The sequence below is a fragment of the Hippoglossus hippoglossus genome, chromosome 9, assembly GCF_009819705.1.
Source record: "Hippoglossus hippoglossus isolate fHipHip1 chromosome 9, fHipHip1.pri, whole genome shotgun sequence".
Taxonomy (NCBI): domain Eukaryota; kingdom Metazoa; phylum Chordata; class Actinopteri; order Pleuronectiformes; family Pleuronectidae; genus Hippoglossus; species Hippoglossus hippoglossus.
The window spans coordinates 11,361,318-11,380,024 of record NC_047159.1 but is presented as its reverse complement, the minus strand read 5'-3'; the positions used below and the strand labels follow the sequence as shown (position 1 = coordinate 11,380,024).

Sequence of the window (18,707 nt, the reverse complement as noted above, 5' to 3'; positions counted from 1 at the left end):
GTGTGTTTGTAGATAGATGTCAGATGTGTTGACTCTTTCAAAGCCTTTCTACTACTTCACTTTTTCTAGTTTTGATCAGGCTCAATAACTTGTTATATTTGCCTCGACTCAAATTCGAGAATCCACATACAAAAAAATGATTGAATAAAATCTTTTCTTATGTGATGATATTCTGGATTTATTTTTGTTATTTAGAAACAAAAAGTTATTTTAGGTGCTTGTAACTCGGGAAGAGCCCGGCCTGGCTGTTATGTCTCTGCTCGGAGGGAATTTGCCCTTTGAAGCCAGTCATGGATTAACAGCGTTTTCCACACCATGTTTGAGGGAACTGATTTTTGTTTTTGTTGTTGTCAGGAGTGTACAAGAGTCACAAAAAAGGAGTGAGATAAGAGGAGGAGGCGAGGATATAAAAGTGAAGAGGCGTTGAGACAAATCTTTTTTCTTTTCAACGATGGGATTTTTGTAGACACGGAGCAAAATGTTTTACCTGCTGCCACCAAACAACTGGATTTAAACCTGATCCTCAAATGAAAGAAATATAACGTTAAAGTAAATGTCTTTACGGTTAAAATTCAAAAGGCCTGGTCAGATTTTTTATTACACTTCTATCAACTATCTGTTGTAGCTGCTCCTTGATATTAAAAAGCAACAATATGGCCTCATCAACAAAAGGCATGAGTGAAGAGGAAAAAACTCGTCTGACTTCGCTCTTTCACACCTACGATGTGGATTACTCAGGATGCATTGAGAAAGATGAATTCTTCACCATTTGCAAGGAGCTTCACGTCCCGTCCCAGGAGGCAGAAAACATATTCACCCGCCTGGACGTCGACAAAGACGGAACAGTGACTTTAGAGGAGTTCATCAGCGGCTTCAAAGAACGAAACCAGGAGGAGGAAGAGGAGGAGGACAGTGAAGAAGAGGAGAAACACTCATTTTCAAATAACAAGGAGCAGATCATATCCAGGTGAGAGAACTGTCATAAACATGTAAATGAAAGTGAAGGTAAAAGGGATGAATCACTTTGAAAGTGTTTGTCTTCAGGATTTCCTTGTTGTTGTTTTTTTTCTATTCATGAGCTCAATAAAGAAAAAAGAAAAGTAAATGAGTTTTAGGTCACAATATCTCTAAAAAGGTGTATTAAGGAAGTGTTTTATCTGATACCCCAAGATCCCTGAAATAAATCACCACGTTTCTTTGACCATTTCATGCGTCAACATGATCTTAACCTAAACTGAAATGTGTCACTTTGAAAGTCCCATCCAGTAAGTGTGATGTCAATTTCATTTTCTGATGAAAACATTATTTACAAATAAAAACGTGACCCAGTTTGGTAACATATGCCATGGAAGTGTCAGCAGAGAGTCAGGCTGAAAAACAGTCCTGCAAAACTAAAAACATCAGCATTTTTCTTTCTTTGACAGTAAATCCAGGTAAATTGATGCTTCAGGGTGAGAAGGGATCGCAGGTTCAAACAGAATATTCAGTATATTGTATTTTCATACAGACATTGTCAAATATTGCACTTGTTTTGGCCTGCAGGTGATGTTGTGGATTTTTAAAAACACTTAACTCACATGGCTCAAGACAAATCAGTCATGTGATTATTGACATTTGGAACCATTTTCAAACATGGAGACTGTGTCTGTGTATATTTTGCATGATGTTTTATATATGTATAAATGTACATGGCACCTGTAAACTAAACTAAACCAACCTAAACTAAACATTTTAGACAGTAAATGAGTTAAAACAACTTATCTGTATCAATTTACACATAGAACAAAGGGCAAATGTAACATTGTGTGTCAGTATGTGTGCACACGTTTGTCAATAGTCATACGCGCCAATTTAAACATACATAAAAAGGATAAATCACATTGAATGGTTTGGCCTGCAGGGTTCTGATTTATGAATTCAGAAAATGTACATTAAAAGGTTTTCTCGTTCTCAAAACAACATTGTTAGAAAAAAAGAAAATTAATACAAGTTCCCTTTCATATGAGCACTGATAATGTAGTTCAAAACATGGAAGAAGAATCTCAGAGGAAACTGGTATTTACTGTTTTGAAGGAAAATTTATATTTATTATGTAGATTGTGCAAATTCATTAATTACATTTTAACGCTTGCTCAACAGATGTGTTTTTCATGGCCCCATTATTATTTATCTTATTCGATTTTGTTTTAGTAAAATCTTAGCATTGTTTTTTAATATCTTAACTGTCTTTATTTGTTGTCTTTGCCGTTATTAATTACTTTGGTAGGCATGTTTTTAGCTCATTTAAAATTCATTTTTAACATCTTGTGTTTTGCCAATCACTTGCAAAGCACTTTGAATTACACTTGACTTGTTTGAAAGGTGCAAAACATAGTGCATGTACAGGGTGTGTGTATGTGTATGTGTGTGTGTGTGTGTGTATAAAACCTTCTGTATATTACAGGTTGTAGGATTACACAGGTTGATGATCTGTGGTTCTCTGGTTTATAAAGTCCAGTCAATCCATGACAGGGTGTCAGCCTTTCACTTCAATGAGAGCACTTTCATTTGGCCTCAAGCCCAGACCTATTATTCTGAGGCACACACACACACACACACACACACACACACACACACACACACACACACACACACACACACACACACACACAGGTAGCTGCTGTACCTGAGTCAGACAGAGCAGCTGTTCGTTTCTTCGCTGCTGAAACAAACTGGAAACTTATTTCTTCAACGGGAGCAGAACATGTCCTGAGCATTTTCACATTTTGAACCGGATTGACTTTTACCTAAAGATGTTTTTACGCACCTGTATCGACGTGTTTGGTTAAGTCCGGCAGATCGGGAGAATAACACACTTTCTCCTCTGGGTTTCCTCGTCACCTTAACCCATTGCACCGCCTTCTCCTCCCCGCAGCCAGCCCTCCATCAATGGTATGAGCGCGGAGGAGCGTGACCGGCTGCGCGCCCTCTTTAACGCCTACGACGTGGACAACTCGGGCCGCATCGAGAGGAACGAGTTTCTCACCATCTGTGCGGAGCTGCAGGTGTCCGCCGCCGAGGCCGACCGCATCTTCGACAAGTTGGACGTGGACAACGACGGCACCGTCACCCTGCTGGAGTTCATCAGCGGCTTCCACGACCGCTACGGGGAAGACATGGAGTCGGACGGAGGGGACATGTCCGACGCCTGGGAGAACTTCGAGGAGCGGCTGGGCGAGCAGGCCAAGTTCATCCCCAGGTGAGGGCGCACGGCCGCGGGCAGCTTGGGGCCAGTGGGTGTTGGAGGCATTATGGAAATGTTCAGGGTGATTTGAATGTGTTGGAGCAATGATGGTGACACTTCAGTTATCTCCACAGGGAAATTCACAAATAAGGCTTCACGTAAAGAAAGTAAAAAGCCAACAGGTACCTGTGGGAAAGGGTCAGAGCTTATATCAATGTTTGAGTAACAGTCACCATGGCTGGGCAATACAACAAGATCAGTAATTATCCAAATATTTGTCATCAATAGCAATAAAACAAAAGTGCTATATATTTACATGGAAGACATTGAGGAGAACAGATAGTTTATCTGCCTCAGATTTTAAAAAATGTTTGGGGTGTTTGTTGTTCTCATAAAGAAAAGTTTAAAAAACCTTCACCCAGGAGTCTTTAAACTTAAAAAAAATAATAATGAGACATTTATCGCGACACTTATCGATATCGAGGGATATGAACATTTTTATCGTGATATAACTTGGGGCCGTATCGTCCAGCACTACATGCTGTTCCTTGGTGTCAGAGAAAGAAAGTGAACTTTGGCTTGTTAATGTGTTTGTCTTTAGTCCTTTTCCCCCTACAGGAATCATTATATCCCAAAGATAAATACCTTCTCATGTTGACTCAGGTGTATCTCTTCCTCTTCAGTATATGTGAGGGGGAGCAAGTTGAAACATGTTAAATGATTGTTCATTAATTATATTACTAGTTAGAAAATGTTCTATCGCTATAGCATTTAAACCAAGAGGAGTTTCTGCTTCAGTCTATTTTCTATATCCCTAAACTGTGTTGTTGATTTAAAAAGGCCTTTTATGGGAAAGTGTCATGGACATTTTACATCATTTTACAAACCGTTAATCAAGAGGAGCGTTTCCACTGGTCAGCCATTGAGTGAGCAGCACAGCAGTGGTTCTGTCGTGTTTCTCATGACGCCAGAGAAAACAGGGAGAAAGGCTTGGAGAGTGGTTTTCACACATGTGAGTGAGTACCACACCTTTAGTGCTACAACACAGGAGCAGCTCGCTCTCCAAGTCTTTGTTTGTGGACTCCAGCTGGAAACAAACAAGAATACATCCACCTGTACACGCCGAGGGATTTGATGGTGGCTCTCACCAAAGCAGAGCAGTTTGAACATGTGCCTCACACATGGGATCACAGAGTATGCCAGGCAGGGTTGAAGAACCACAATACTTTAAATAACTGGTCACTGGCGAACTCACCAAGATGCAAGGGAAAGTGTTTCTATCTGAATGTGGACCTGGACCTTCTGACCAGGTGGAAGGCTCCAGTGGACATTACACACTTTGCCTGGAACAGGTCCATGTTCGTGATATCTGTTTTAAAGGTTAAGTGCATGCAAAATGAAAACCAATGAGAAATGGACAACAACAAACCTCAGAGGGAAAACAGGGTTTATTTCTAAATTGAAATTAATTTAAAACAGTAGCTTTCCTTCTTCTTTCCAACTTTCTACAACTTAACAAAGCCTACCACAGCTTATTAGTATGATATTATTTTTTAACACACACTAGGTCTGCCCTACTTTTCACAGTTTTGAGTATCATCACTTTGCAATGTCTCGGTTAAGAGCTTGAGTTTGACTGCCATGAAAAGACCAACTGACTGTCAGTATGACAGAATCAACTGGAACTCATATAAATAGCTTAGCGTCTGTTAAATGAGCCTCATGCGTCTGTAATTCATCTAATCCATCATCCTTTCAAATTAGTCATTCTTATCAGATTTTTGAATGTTATTCTATTTACAGTTACATTTCTGACATAACCTTTCAGTGGAGGCTCACTTCTCTTGTCATGTGGTCAAGTAGAGATCCTTGGACAGAGCCGGGCATCGAACCTCAATCTGACCAAAAATGTGTCTGAAGAAGCAAATATCAGAAAGTGTAATTTATTGAAAGCACTAAAGAATTGTCCTGATTTAATAGCTGCATTGTTTGGTCAGTTAGTTTCTTGTTTAAATTTTGGACTCCTTTATTTTGGCGAAGCTCTTGCACATCTGCTTGGGCGTAGACATGTTCAGCATCTTTTCAAGAAAGACTGAAAATCATGTTTGATCTTAGCTGCAGATGTTTGTATCGTCATGAAGACTCCCATATGGAGTTAGCAGTATTGTCAAAATACTTCAACTGGTAAAATGTTATGTCTCTGGCCAACCTGTTTAAGCATATGTCTTTGTATTGTTATTTATTTGTGAATGTTTTCATATATCATCTTTTTGTGTATGTTTTTGGCCCCGGGCCTGACATGGGACTCTTCCTCGCGCCGCTGTGCTGTGACATCGGAACATCGATGGTCACAGTGGTACCGTCTGCTAAATACACCCTCTTATTCCTAATAAGAGTCTGAGTCACTGCCACAACAGTCAGCTGAGCGACGACAACATGGAAAATATAGCACACAAGACACAGTGTCTGTTTTTCAGTGGATGAAAGAATATTTTGTGAGCGAGAAGGAGGAATCATGAGCAAATCAATCGATTAGGGTCCGAACCCATAACTTCATAATGATTACGGCCGAAGTAATGAGTGTATTTTGTTGATCAATATTCAGTCTGTCAGCTGACTGAGGCAGTGACTAAAACTACTGTGTAAGTGTTCACTGAAAACAGGACTCCTTCGCACAACATGACTGAAAAGATAATGATCTGGTCATGTTATATTTGTTTTAAATGTTCAACAAATAATGATTTTGGGAGCTCCTTTGAAAACAGCATTTATTTTATTTTTTATTCCGCATAGTCAAAATGTTTGGTGATAACACTGTACACAAGACAGGGAGTTGTGTACCAAATGTAAATAGCAAACACAGACAAGCAAGACATGGTCGCACTGGGGTCAGAAAGAGAACCGAAAACCTGTGTATATAAATAAGTCTTTATTTGGTGCCAGCAAAAGTATGTAATTGCTTAAAGTTTTAAGATTATTGGGCAGCAAACGGGTGTTTTCAGCAGCGTTAGACGACATCAACCACCTCAGCACAACTTCCTGTGTTTACATCAAGTTTATGTGTCAGAGTGAAGGACGCTGCAGCAAGCTGTGTGGTGCCGTGAGTTATTGACAGAGAGGCAGCAGTGTCTATATGCTCAGTATTACAGCCGGTCCGTCCTGTTGGAAGGCAAACACACTCACGCACACACACACACACACACACACACACACACACACACACACACACACACTCACTCACTGTACACTAATATGATCGAGCTGTGACGCAGAACACTTTTATCACTGTAATGACATCAAAGAGACGCATACTAAACTAAACTGTGTGGTTAAGTGAGGTTTAGTTTCTCACTGGCGCGTCTTTATGGGATCTACATGTTCTGTCACTGATGGAAACTATACAAGTTACATTTTTATGTATTTGACTGAGATATAAAATGAGTCCAGAGGCAACAGCAAACACACTTGTGTGTTATAACTGGACTTTTGAAATTAGAATAGTTTCTTAAAATGATTTACTTGTGCTTGTCTGAATGGTGGTGTCATGTCTTTTTAATGATTTATAAGGTGAACCCCCTGTTGGTTCTTCAGGCAGTATAAGAGGAAACTTTCCTGGTTTGACTGCTGAGAGTCTCGCTGTATATGGAGAGCATGCTCTTATTTTTGACTGGTTCCAATAATTACACTCCAAGACTTTAATCGTTTCAGCTTCAAATAATCACAACTCAAAAGACCACAGACATTAGGATACAGTCAGTTTAAATTTGGTTGTTTTCACATCTCAACTAACCTTAACCAGGAGCTCAGAAAGGATATTTAGCCTCATTAGGACAGAGCTTTGGTTGCCATGGGATCTACTGGTCCTCACAAGAAAAAAAGGGATTTCTCAGACACATGCGGTTCAGTGTTTACTCCTGATGGAGACATTCAGTCTATTTGGAGCATTTATATATGAAGGTTGTTCTTTTGCTGGAAAAGGTCACAAAGAGTTATTAAAAACAAGTTTACACACACATAGGGTACAGGTCAGAGTGAGATTTATTCCAGTCAACATCTCTTCTCCAGGACACATCACCAAACACTTTGGGCTCCTGATAGATACAGTGTTTGGCCATGTGAATAAAGTATGGTGTATGATTTGCTGGAGAAGCATTTGAATTTTGAGGAAAACTAAAAAAAACTCAACCCGTCACCTTCCATCCACCAAGTGACAAAGCTGAAGAGAGAGTGGACGTGTCAGTATTTCATCACAGCAGACAATGTGAAATCCTGTTTTTATTTCAGACATGAACAGGCAGCGACGTTGTACCAGAACATCAGCCTGACGGAGCCCAGAATGATTCCTCAGTTCGAGACAGTCATCCTGAACTTCACCAAAGAGATCAAACAGCAAAACTCTGAGATGGAGAACCTGGCCCTCGCCATCAAGCGGTGAGAAGTTACATGATGAATGAGAAATAAATGCTGTTAGGTTCAGAATTTCTCCTACAGTCCAAAAACTTGCTGGTTGGGTAAATTTGGCGACTCCACACCGGCTTCAAGTGCCTTGTGACCATTAAGAGGACAACCCAGTACCTGTACATATTAGATGATGGAGGGATGCAGGCTTCTGGAGCACACTGACGTTTATCTCGGGTTGTTTTGCAGAGCGCAGGACCAGGCGTCGATGCAGCTCAGTGAGATGGAGGAGGAGATGGACCAACGCATTCACGCTGCGGAGAGAAAAACACGGGAGCAGGTGGGACAGACTCATCACATCCTCTCAAATTCAAACGCATGCATAAACATGGCTCTGTGATTTCGTTTCAATATTGCAGGTCAGTGGATATGATGGGTTTCTGTCTGTGGAGCATGTGCAGGCCAAGAGATAAGCAGGGCGTGTTTATTCAGCTCTTCCCTCATGTCAAACAAGCATGAATATCACATTACTGATTCACATGGACACACCTGCAGATCTGTACATCCCATCCTGTGTATTACACAGTAGACAAACAGAAGTGCTGGTCTCCAATAATAAGACTGTACTGTAAACACATCGTTGTCATGATAAGAGTGGGGCAGTGTGAGCGTGTGTGTGTGTGTGTGTGTGTGTGTGTGTGTGTGAAAAGTGTAATCTGTGAACTGCTTTCTGAGAAAATCTTTGTGCTTTTAACTTGAACTTATGTAAGTGTACTCAACTGACTCAGGAGCTGCTGTTTGCTTTGTAAGAGAAGTACACATGATTAGAGGGCACTCACCTGTTTCTCTCACACTGTAATGTGCACACAGCCATGTTGCCGCGTTCCGACACCTACATCACAGGAATCTATTTTTGGAAACTGGACGCAGACGGTTGCTGATACACTTATCAATCAACCAGCGGCCTTCGTCCATTTTTCAAAATCTGCCCTAAAATAAGAACAGATTAATGAGTCATTATGTTAACATGTGTCCTTAGTGAGGACACATGTTAACATAATGCATTCCCTAGTCCCTTACCCTGAACATAAACTGAATTCTAACCAAAGCATTAACACAATGTCTTAAAGGCTCAGTGTTTAGAATTCAGTGACATCTAGTGGTGAAGTTGCATGTTGCAGCTAAATGCCCCTCTCCTCACCCTCTCCTTCTCAACATGAAAGAGAACCTGTGGAAACCTTCAGTTGTCATAAAAACTCAAAAGGTGTTTAGTTTGTCCAGTTTGGGCTACTGTAAACAACATGGCGGCCTCCGTAGAGAGGACCCGCTCCTGCTGTAAATATAAAGTATTTAAATATAAAGAGCCCATTCCAGGGTGAAGAAAACAATTCATAAAATTTAGATGAAACACACTAGTGAACACATCACGAGGGATATTTTATATTCAATTTCTGCTAATAGATTCCTTCACCTAAATCTTACACACTTTTCTCTGGGTTTGAGAATTGTTGGAAACATTTTTGTTATGATTTAAGAACACAAGTCGGCAAAAAATATATATATAACGATGTCTGGTTGTTTTTAGGAATTTGAATGAAGAATTGTTACATATCATATGTCCTGACTCCTAATGGACTAATGGTCTATTAGTTAAACTTGTTCTCGCAAAAATAGAAGCACACGTACACACACACACACACACACACAGACATTCACAGTATGCACACTGATATTAATAAGAGAATATCACAACGTGTTATTTTAATGCAGCCATGTTTTTGTGCTGGTTGTGTGTGTTTGTGTAGGAGAAGAAGCGAGGAGAGAGCGAACTGAACGAGTTACGGAGAAGTTTCGAGACTGAAGTGTGTGAGCTGCAGTGTAAGATCCAGAGGATGCAGATGGTAAATATCTCTCTGTGACAAACCATCAACTCAGTCGGTCTATACAGACTCCTGCAGTCGTATTTACAACCCATTCATTGTATGTTTAAATATTGAGCAGTGTTGTATATTTATATTATACGAATCAGCATTAGCAATAGCCTCTATGTGTGGGAGTAATGTTATTTACATGTTAAAATATTTGTATTCATTTTCTTATCAATCTATTTTGTAAAACTGCCTCTTCTGGAGACCAGTTCATTTTGCGACACAGAGCTACAGTCAGATCAATGTCTTGAAAACTGATGATGTGCTGTTTAACTGTCCCAGTGACATGTGGACTCACAACAAAGAGTGCACTGCTGAAGAGACACTCACCTTCAACTCAATTAAACACAAACAGGCCCTGAAGAGTTATTTGTACTGAACATATATGAAACCGCTAAACAGTGGAACATTGAGTCATTTCTCGTTAACACTGACTGACTGCATTCAGGAGAAGGTGAACTAATGTAATCTTTTGACCTCTTGAAAACACAAACATCAACTTGAGCAAATAACCCTCACTTGTTTCCAAAGATTAAAACATGAGCTATGATGTGCATTAGTGCACAAAGCTAAAGAGGCAGCAGCCAAAGTGAATGAATTATAAAATTAATTATAATTGATTATTATTTGAACACTTTGTGTTCAAGCTTAGTATTGATCCTGTGTTTGCATAACATGAGGTTTTTATAGATTCTATCCACTCTGCTTTTATTTTTACTTTTTTAAAGTGCACTTCTGCTTTGAGTTTATCACATAACTTCGTTTTTTGGTTTAACACAATACATACATCTACAATCAATATATCAATACATATTGAATCTTTGTAATATTGTTATAAGTGAAATATAATATTTTGATAATTATTGATATTGTAATATTGGCCATCCCTAGTTTGTAGGCTTTTTATGACCAGAATCTATAATATGTCAACCATCAGATCGAAGATAAGTACAAGACCATCACTGTGAAAGACGAGAGTCCAGCTTTGAAGAAGAAGATCAGTGAGCTGACAATGGTGAGACTGCGTCTGTCATTGCATAACATTTGTTTAACGTGCCAGAAGGATCTTTGTCTCACGTCTCTGCTTGTAGCTTCACACACGTGTCATATTTCTCACTTTCCACCTCTCTCTCCTCTTGTCTTTGTGTCTGCAGGAGAACCAGCATTTAAAGCAGGACCTGATGAGATCTCAGACCAAAGTGGCCTGTCTACACAGTGACATGGACACGCTGAAGACAGAGTTAACCGATCAAAGCATGAGCTCTGAACAGTGAGTTGATTTTTATTTCATTATTTGTAATATGGTGTTAGAGCACTTGCTCTCGAGCGCCCTTCTCGTTTGGGGTATTTAACTGGATTTATCTTGAATCTCTAGTCGCAAGTTGCAGTCCTTTCTGACAGACATCAGCATCATATTCTATTTGTCAGATTCTTCTAGAGCTCTCGTGGTCATACATGAGGGGATATATTTTTGATGTTTTGCCACCAGAAGGAAATGTTTTTTTTGCACAAGACTTGACGTCATCTCCCGTTCTCTCTTGCAAACACAAACGCACACACTAATACTTCAGGAAAATATTTAAAAATTCTAAACCTGGATTTACTGATGACATGGAAGTGGTAGAGCCGGTTTTCTCCACCTTTTTTACATCTCATTTGTTAATTCTGAAGTTGAGAATAATATTGTCTCTCTGCTCTCCATCACACATGGAAACCTCCTAAAGCCTCATCTTGCATTTCAAGCTTGTTTCTAGTCAGGAATAGGCCGACATTTGTTTTAGAGTAATCAAGTGTATCCATCTGGCCCCTTATCAACCCCTGATGACAGATGTCAGAGACTTGGACAAAAACAAGTGAGGACCTCAGTGTCTCCACTGGGGAGTGGGGGGGGGGGGGGGGGGGGGGGGGGGGGGGGGGGTTCACTTTGTCACAGCTGAAACAGGATATCCTGGAGCGGCTTCACACACACAATAACTTCTTCAGAAGCGTTACTTAGCAACAGACGCAGCAGAGTTACACTCCCCCTGCTCAGGCCTCCTCATCACACACACACACACACACACACACACACACACACACACACACACACACACACACACACACACACACACACACACAACTGTTGCATATTGTGTATATTTTTTTCATTTTTATTTACCATTTCAAATGTATAAATTCTAACAATTGTTATTTATGATGCAGAGACGAGGAGCTCATGAAAAATTTTGCCGATGAGCGTGACATCCTGGAGAATCAGATCGAGATTCTGCAGTAAGTCAGGAAGAAACACACACACACAGACACACACACACACACACATACACACACATACACACTTAGTAAGTAAAATAAATATTATTTATTGCTCTCTCTCTGTCTTTCTCTCTCGCTGTTTGTGTGTGTGTATGTGTGTGCGTGTGCGTGTGTGTGTGTGTATAGAAACGCCAACAGGAAGCTCCATGACAGTAACGATGGCCTGAGAACAGCTCTGGAGAGGACATCAAGGGTAAAGCTGCACAGTTAATTAAAAAAAATAGTCTAGTTTACAAATTAAAAGAGGCTGAAGTTATTTCCTACTTTGGGTTTATAGACGCCATTTATTTTTTGCAATAAGAAAAACTGACTTTTTGCTTTGATGCTTAAACCTATTTACACAATTTCAACCCCAAAAAACACATTAATTGGACCAGCAGATGTGTTTGAAATGAAAAAAGCATGTTGTGTTACAATATTCATGAAAACAATCACAGTATGAATATGTGTCAGTTTCAGAAAATGCATGCAACATTATATTCTATATATATCATGTGTTTCAGTCTGTTAACGGTGCAGAAATTAAGGAGAGAAGCAGAAGTAAAAGCATCTGCTACACATCCCCATATGCATTAATGGAGAGGTCAGTGCGCCAATCTTCTACTCATTGTATGCAGGTAGTGTATTGATACACAATGATGAACTTTTATATTTTCTGGAGTCTGGATCACAGTTACGGTTTATCTTTTAAATACCATTTCAGTTGTTTCAAGAGCAGAATTTTAACTGTAAGTGTTTAGGGATTAAGGATGATATACGTGTTTGCATTGTTCAGGGTGTTTATTTCAGACTGGGTGTGTCAAGTTTGAGCCATTTGCATGTCCAGTGTAAAATGTATTGAATCAAGATGCTTTGCTTGGAATTTAAGGCTTTTTTTCTCCCGAACACAACTGTCTGTTTATACAGCAATCAAAAATGTGAAAATGTATAATATAAAAATAAGTATTAAACTGTAATATTAGAGTTTTGTATTAGTATTTATTTATTTGGGCTACCAGAAAAATAAATATGTAAATAAAAACGCTATTGCAGAAACAATGTCCTGGTTCCTCTGGGTAATAATAGTAATAGTTTGTAGGCTCTACTTTTCTTACCACCATTTTGTTCTAGAGGATGCAGAATTAGACTATGGAGGTTTTTATTTATTTTCCTGGTCTCCTCCTCAGGTTCGGTCAGCGTATGGACGACTTCCCTCTGTACGGGCGGCGGCCCAGCTGTGACACGCTGGCCTTGGCCATGTGCGACCCAGGCCTGAAGCGCAGGGACAGCAGTGAGTGTGAGGAGGACAGCCTGCCCGAGGTCTACATGGACAGCGGCCTGTCGACGCTCAGAGGCTCGCACGGAGGCTACGACTCTGAGCAGGAGGTCAAGGGTCAAGAGGAGGAGGAGGAGAGAGAGGAGAAGAAGGTGGAGGACGACAACAATGACAGCATGATGGGAGAAATGTCTGACACTGAGGTGAGACGAGAAGAAGGTCAAACACAGACACACAGCTGTGGATGGCGGTTATTTCTTCATCTGCGTTTCTTTGGTCATTAGCAGGATTGCGCGAAAAAGAAAAAAAAGAAAACGTAACAAATTTCCATGAAATTTTGTGGAAGGGTGGGGCATGACAAAAAGAAGAACCCATACAATTTGCACGTTCTTTAACATTGTTTCAACATTTCCGTTGGTTTCCCGGAGAATGGAGAGTTTCTTTCCTTCGGTGTAATGCTAACGTCTGCCTCTGTTTCTCCATCCCAGCCTGCAGACACACAAGACGGTGAATCAGCAATCGGGTCGGACAGCAGCTCAGTGTTGGACTGGAAGCTGCCTGAACCCGTTGGTGAGATCAATACCCCGCCACCGACTACACGGAAAGCCCTCACCGCCATCAGTGTTCAGGTAAGAGAGACAAGGAAGAAGGGAGGATTTCTAAGAGAAGATAAAAAGAGGAGCGAGTTGATCTGTGGTTCCCCTCGGAAATGCACGTGCACGAATGTGGGGGGTGGAGTTTCTGAAGTAGCAGTGAAGGGAGGGGCGTGTCTTCAAATAGCAACAGTGGTTCACTATTTTCACCAACTCCACCTGTAATGGTCAAATATTTATTCTTAATGATTTCAGTGTCAGGATTCAGAATTTAAAGATTTTATTGAGAATCCCAACAAATCAAGATGTGGATTTTTTTTATTTTATTGATTTCATTGTCTTTCATTGAGCAGTTTCTTCAGGCCACGTTTAGCAAATCTGTGTGATTTACATTGTTGTCTCTAGCTTTATAATTAGTTCCTTCATCTGCAATGAGACATAAAACCCTCAACATCGCCGAATGTGGCTGATGACAAAGAGACATGCAAATAAGACAAGTAGAAATTGTAAAGTGGTCACAGCCAAAGTAATTGTGCAGATTCATGTTATCGCTCTGTGCCCTCTGCAGAAGGACTCGGGCAGCGTTGACCAGGGCTACAGGACCTCAGAGAAAGCCTTCAGGATCGTGTTGGCCGGAGATGCTGCCGTGGGAAAGTCCAGCTTCCTGCTGCGTCTCTGCAAGAACGAATTCAAACTTAACTCCAGCGCAACTCTGGGTGAGTCGGATGAAACAAAACTCTCTTTTAGTCATGACTGGCTTTATTGTCTTGTTCTCTCCTCTTCGATTTCAGGCAAATAATATTCTCCAAGGAATAAAAGCCTGGAGGAAGTGGCAGCTGACAGATTAATAGTTAACCAGTCAGTAGTTAATGGTCAAATTCCTGTGAAGGTTATAGTTTAAATAAGCCCTTGACTATTGTGTGACTTTGTAAAATGTGATGTTTCCTTAGTTGTATTAGTTTCGCAGTGTGATATGTTTTATTTTGACTTTTTGTGTGTTCAGGGGTGGATTTTCAGATCAAGACACTTGTTGTAGATGGAGAGCCTGTTTTACTGCAACTATGGGACACTGCAGGACAGGAAAGGTGTGTGATATTGTTTTGCTTGATATATATGTATTATTATATATGTACAAAAGCTTATTAGGAGATATGCAAGCTTCCAAAAAGGTAGAGCCTGACCGATTTACTGGTTCATCGACAAAATCAGCCGATGTCCTTCACAGACATATTGCTATCAGCGTTGATGTTTGTCGAAATAAAATCAATGATTTTACAGAATAAACATTGTAGAAAAGCTGTGCATTTACATTTACATTTTACATGAGCAAAAAATATTTTCTTAATTCAAGTTCAACAGGCTATATTTGGTTGTATTTGTGTTTTATATCTATTTATAATTATTGATGATATAATTTATGGTTAAACTGTGTGTTGTTTTTTTTAAACAAATTAATCTAATTACTATTATATGTAAGTACATTTGCTGATATATTTGTTTAATATATTAAAAGACTCAGAATAAAAACCTCAATTACTTAATCTTTGTCATTAAGATATGATAACAACATCTTAGGAATCATTGAAATATTGTTTCATTTGTACAACAGCCAATATCGGAAATGTTTTATTCCCTAATATCGGTCAGGCTGCACTAAAAAGTAAGACGAAACAAATTTTGTATTTATCTTATCACAAAAAACTTAAATTATTCTGCCATCACAAGTTAAAAAATCGACGGTGTGTGTATGTGTGTATATATTTGTATGTTGAACTGTTGTCTCCCCTCACCTCAGGTTTCGCAGTATTGCAAAGTCTTATTTCCGGCGGGCGGACGGCGTGTTGCTGCTGTACGACATCACCTGTGAAAAGAGCTTCTTGAATGTGAGAGAGTGGGTGGACATGATCGAGGTAATAAAGGTGCTCTGAGGAAACCAACTGACAAACTAACTATCACAGTGTTTGACGTCTGCAGATTCAAGTGAAGGTGGAATTTATCCACCTTCTGTAACAGCAGCGTTTGTGTTATTTTTAAGATACTTTATGTTAACATGTTGTCACACGTTCATTTTAATACCAACGTTACCAATGTTCTTGCTTGTTTCCCTCTTCTCACATGCAGCAGATGTGTAAGTGTTGAGTGTGAAGCATGCACAGATTGTGTTCTGCTGTTTTATTGTGGGCATGTTTAAAAAATTCCTGCATGTTGTATTTTGTGGCCTGTGAAAATCTGTTATGTGTTGTCTGATACAAAGCACTATGTAAACAATTAACTAATATTGCATTTTTTATTTGATCTTACCCAGCACATACATTCATAAATTCACCGTCCAGCAACATATGTATTTTTTTTCATTTCTTTATGTTTAACTAGTTTTTCTGTTTTTCTGATGCTTAGCAGGACGTGAGTATGGAGGACATTCCCATCATGCTCGTGGGTAATAAGTGTGATCTCAGAGAATATGAAGTTAACTGTGTTCCCACCAGCTATGGAGAAAAACTGGCCATGGTAAACATCCACTGTCATCTTCGTTTCATTTCCAAGTCATAACCTGTAACTAACTAGGATCAGCAGTAAAATAAACAGATTGATTATGGATTATTGATTTTCTGTCTTTACCCACCAGACATACAACACTCTGTTCTGTGAAACTAGCGCCAAAGATGGCTCCAACATCCTGGAGGCCGTGCTGCATCTGGCCAGGTGAGATGTTCCATCTGTTTCCGTCTGATACGTATGAACCAAACACAGAAGTTTGGTTTGTCTATCCGCCCAATTCATGATATCTCAATAACACCTCGAGGGAATTCAGGTTTGGTTCAAATGTTCAGTTGGACTCAGAGAAAAGCGTATTCCTTTTGGTGGTCAAAGGTCAAAGGTCACAGTCGCTTTGGGCTCACAAATAGAGAAATTGCCTTGTGAACCTGATATCTCAAGTTTGATGTTTGGTTTTAGGTTGTCCTCAGGCACAAGAAGTGAACGTGTACTATTTGAGTGAGTGGGTCGGGGTCTGTGGCGTCGTCATGATAATCTGTGCGTGGCTTGAGGCCTGTTAACTGTAGCATCTTCCCACTGGAAACCTGTTACTGTAGCTGTAATAAGATCAGGTGGTTGATGAGTGATTAGTTTTATTGAACTTTTACTTTGATCCCCCCCCCCCCCCCCCCCCCCCCCCCCACAGGCAGGTAAAAGAACAGGCGTCCTTAAATCGAAAGAGTCACTATCAGTCGCTGCCCAGCCTGGACGCTCCCCGGAAGAAACCAAACTTCTCCTGTTGCACCTGATCAGACTCCTCATTTCTGGACCTGCGAGTCTGACTTAATGTGAACTCGAGAAGGAAAACAAATGCAGAAACCTGACAAAACCGAAATGAGACGTGATCTCTGCAACAGGAACAAATCATCACCCTCAGTAACCACAACTACTTAATGTTATAATGGATCAAGAGAGCAAAGTGGATCACAGCAGAATATCCACAACTTCACATTCATTTTAGATGTTTGTGTCTGTTATTCAGGGTTATGTATAAGGAGTTTTGTTTCAGCCACAGCATGAATTCCTAACTGTTCCATATTTTACCATGTAATGTTTGTTTTTTATTATGCTATCACACTTATTAGCACAATTTCTTCCCTCCTGTGTGATGTGGTTTGCACAATCAGCTCTGCCTGGTTCTGGCACGTTGTGAAAATAATCCCTGCAGATCATGAGAAGAGAAAGACGGCTGTGTAAGTGAAGTCATAAGTGTTCCTCCTGTGGCTGCCAGGGTTTTCCTGTGGGGACACTGGTTTCCCTCCTACAGGGTGAAGACAAAGGTTAGATGAACTTGCGACTCTAAATCGAATGTGAATGTAAATGGATGTTTGGCCCTGTGATGGCCTGGTGACTGGTCCAGCGTGTAGCTGCCTCCATCATCAGTGTAAGTGCTGGTTTAAAGTGACATCTACAAAATGTTGTTTGCCTCAAATGAAACTGATGTTTGTAGTTTGCACCTCCCAGATATTACTGCAAGTGAACTGCATTGACTGTCGACATGGAGAGACAGAGAAGTGTGTAAGTAACTTAAAGCAACACTATGCAACTTTATTTTGACTTTAAAATAGCATCTTTAAAACCTGTCACACTGACAAATTTGTAACAGGGAGAATGGTGACACTCACTTTGGTGAGCAGGTACGATCTTGTGCGTGAGGTGTGTAACAGCTAATGCCGAATTGTAGATCAGTTAAAAAGACTTGGAGAACTTAGAAGAACCATGTTTATGTTTATGTCCAGTATTCAGAGAAAAAACTTAAAATACTAAGAACAGAGTTTTGTGTATTTGCTACAGCAGCCGCTTCTCTGATTCAGGAATCTGGGGATAATGAGGAATTTCCACCATTCAGTTGTATTTCAGTTTAATTCACTCAAATCAAGTTTTATCTCTATAGCCCATATTCACAAATCACCACTAGCCTCATAGGGTTTGATAAACTGTAAAAGGTGTGACGTCCTCTGCCCTGAACCCTCGACCAGAGTGCGGAAAAACTACCAAAAAAACAAAGACACCTCAGGGAGAGTCACATGTGAGGGGTCCCTCTCCCGGGACGGACAGAAGTGCAATAGATGTCATATGTCAAGTCAATATTTACAAAGTTCTTGAGAAATGACAGTGTCTAATATAGATGGAAACGTGTATCAATGTTTAAAGCTTTTATGCAGAAAGAAAAATGTCTGACAGGTAAAAACATCCCCGAACAGGCCTTTTTTAATGTGACTTCATCATCATCATGTGTGGCTGCAGAGGGCGCTGTTGCTCAGTAAAAGTTACATGGTGTTGCTTTAAGGAAATAAATGCTCTTTACTGTATAAGATGCAGTGTGTGATCGTATGAGACTTCATGCTAATGTGCCGACACATCATTTTTATTATATTACCCACAGTGTTATCTTTCTTTTCATTTGACCTCCTGCTGAGGATGATGCTGTGTTACAGATTTTATATTTTTCAACCTGAACA

The 18,707-nt window shown here is 40.1% G+C and overlaps 1 protein-coding gene across 2 annotated transcripts in view; it reads left to right on the top strand.

Annotated features, from left to right (window-relative positions):
* The first annotated feature begins 653 nt into the window (after positions 1-653).
* Positions 654-18,707, top strand: part of rasef (RAS and EF-hand domain containing) — an 18,290-nt gene continuing 236 nt past the window's right edge. Inside the window, exons 1-18 of one of the 2 annotated variants that reach the window (XM_034594817.1) lie at positions 654-967; positions 2,915-3,238; positions 7,508-7,654; positions 7,871-7,961; positions 9,427-9,522; positions 10,487-10,564; positions 10,704-10,819; positions 11,752-11,820; positions 11,989-12,055; positions 12,366-12,445; positions 13,029-13,320; positions 13,606-13,746; positions 14,279-14,426; positions 14,714-14,795; positions 15,506-15,620; positions 16,111-16,218; positions 16,337-16,413; positions 16,892-18,707. The exon at positions 16,892-18,707 is cut by the window's right edge and continues 236 nt beyond it. In XM_034594817.1, the coding sequence (XP_034450708.1) occupies positions 654-967; positions 2,915-3,238; positions 7,508-7,654; positions 7,871-7,961; positions 9,427-9,522; positions 10,487-10,564; positions 10,704-10,819; positions 11,752-11,820; positions 11,989-12,055; positions 12,366-12,445; positions 13,029-13,320; positions 13,606-13,746; positions 14,279-14,426; positions 14,714-14,795; positions 15,506-15,620; positions 16,111-16,218; positions 16,337-16,413; positions 16,892-16,994 (2,448 nt within the window). In that variant the 3' untranslated portion in view covers positions 16,995-18,707. Of the gene's footprint in view, positions 968-2,665; positions 3,239-7,507; positions 7,655-7,870; positions 7,962-9,426; positions 9,523-10,486; positions 10,565-10,703; positions 10,820-11,751; positions 11,821-11,988; positions 12,056-12,365; positions 12,446-13,028; positions 13,321-13,605; positions 13,747-14,278; positions 14,427-14,713; positions 14,796-15,505; positions 15,621-16,107; positions 16,219-16,336; positions 16,414-16,891 lie in introns of those variants that run through there. The other variant, XM_034594819.1, reaches the window with a different exon arrangement.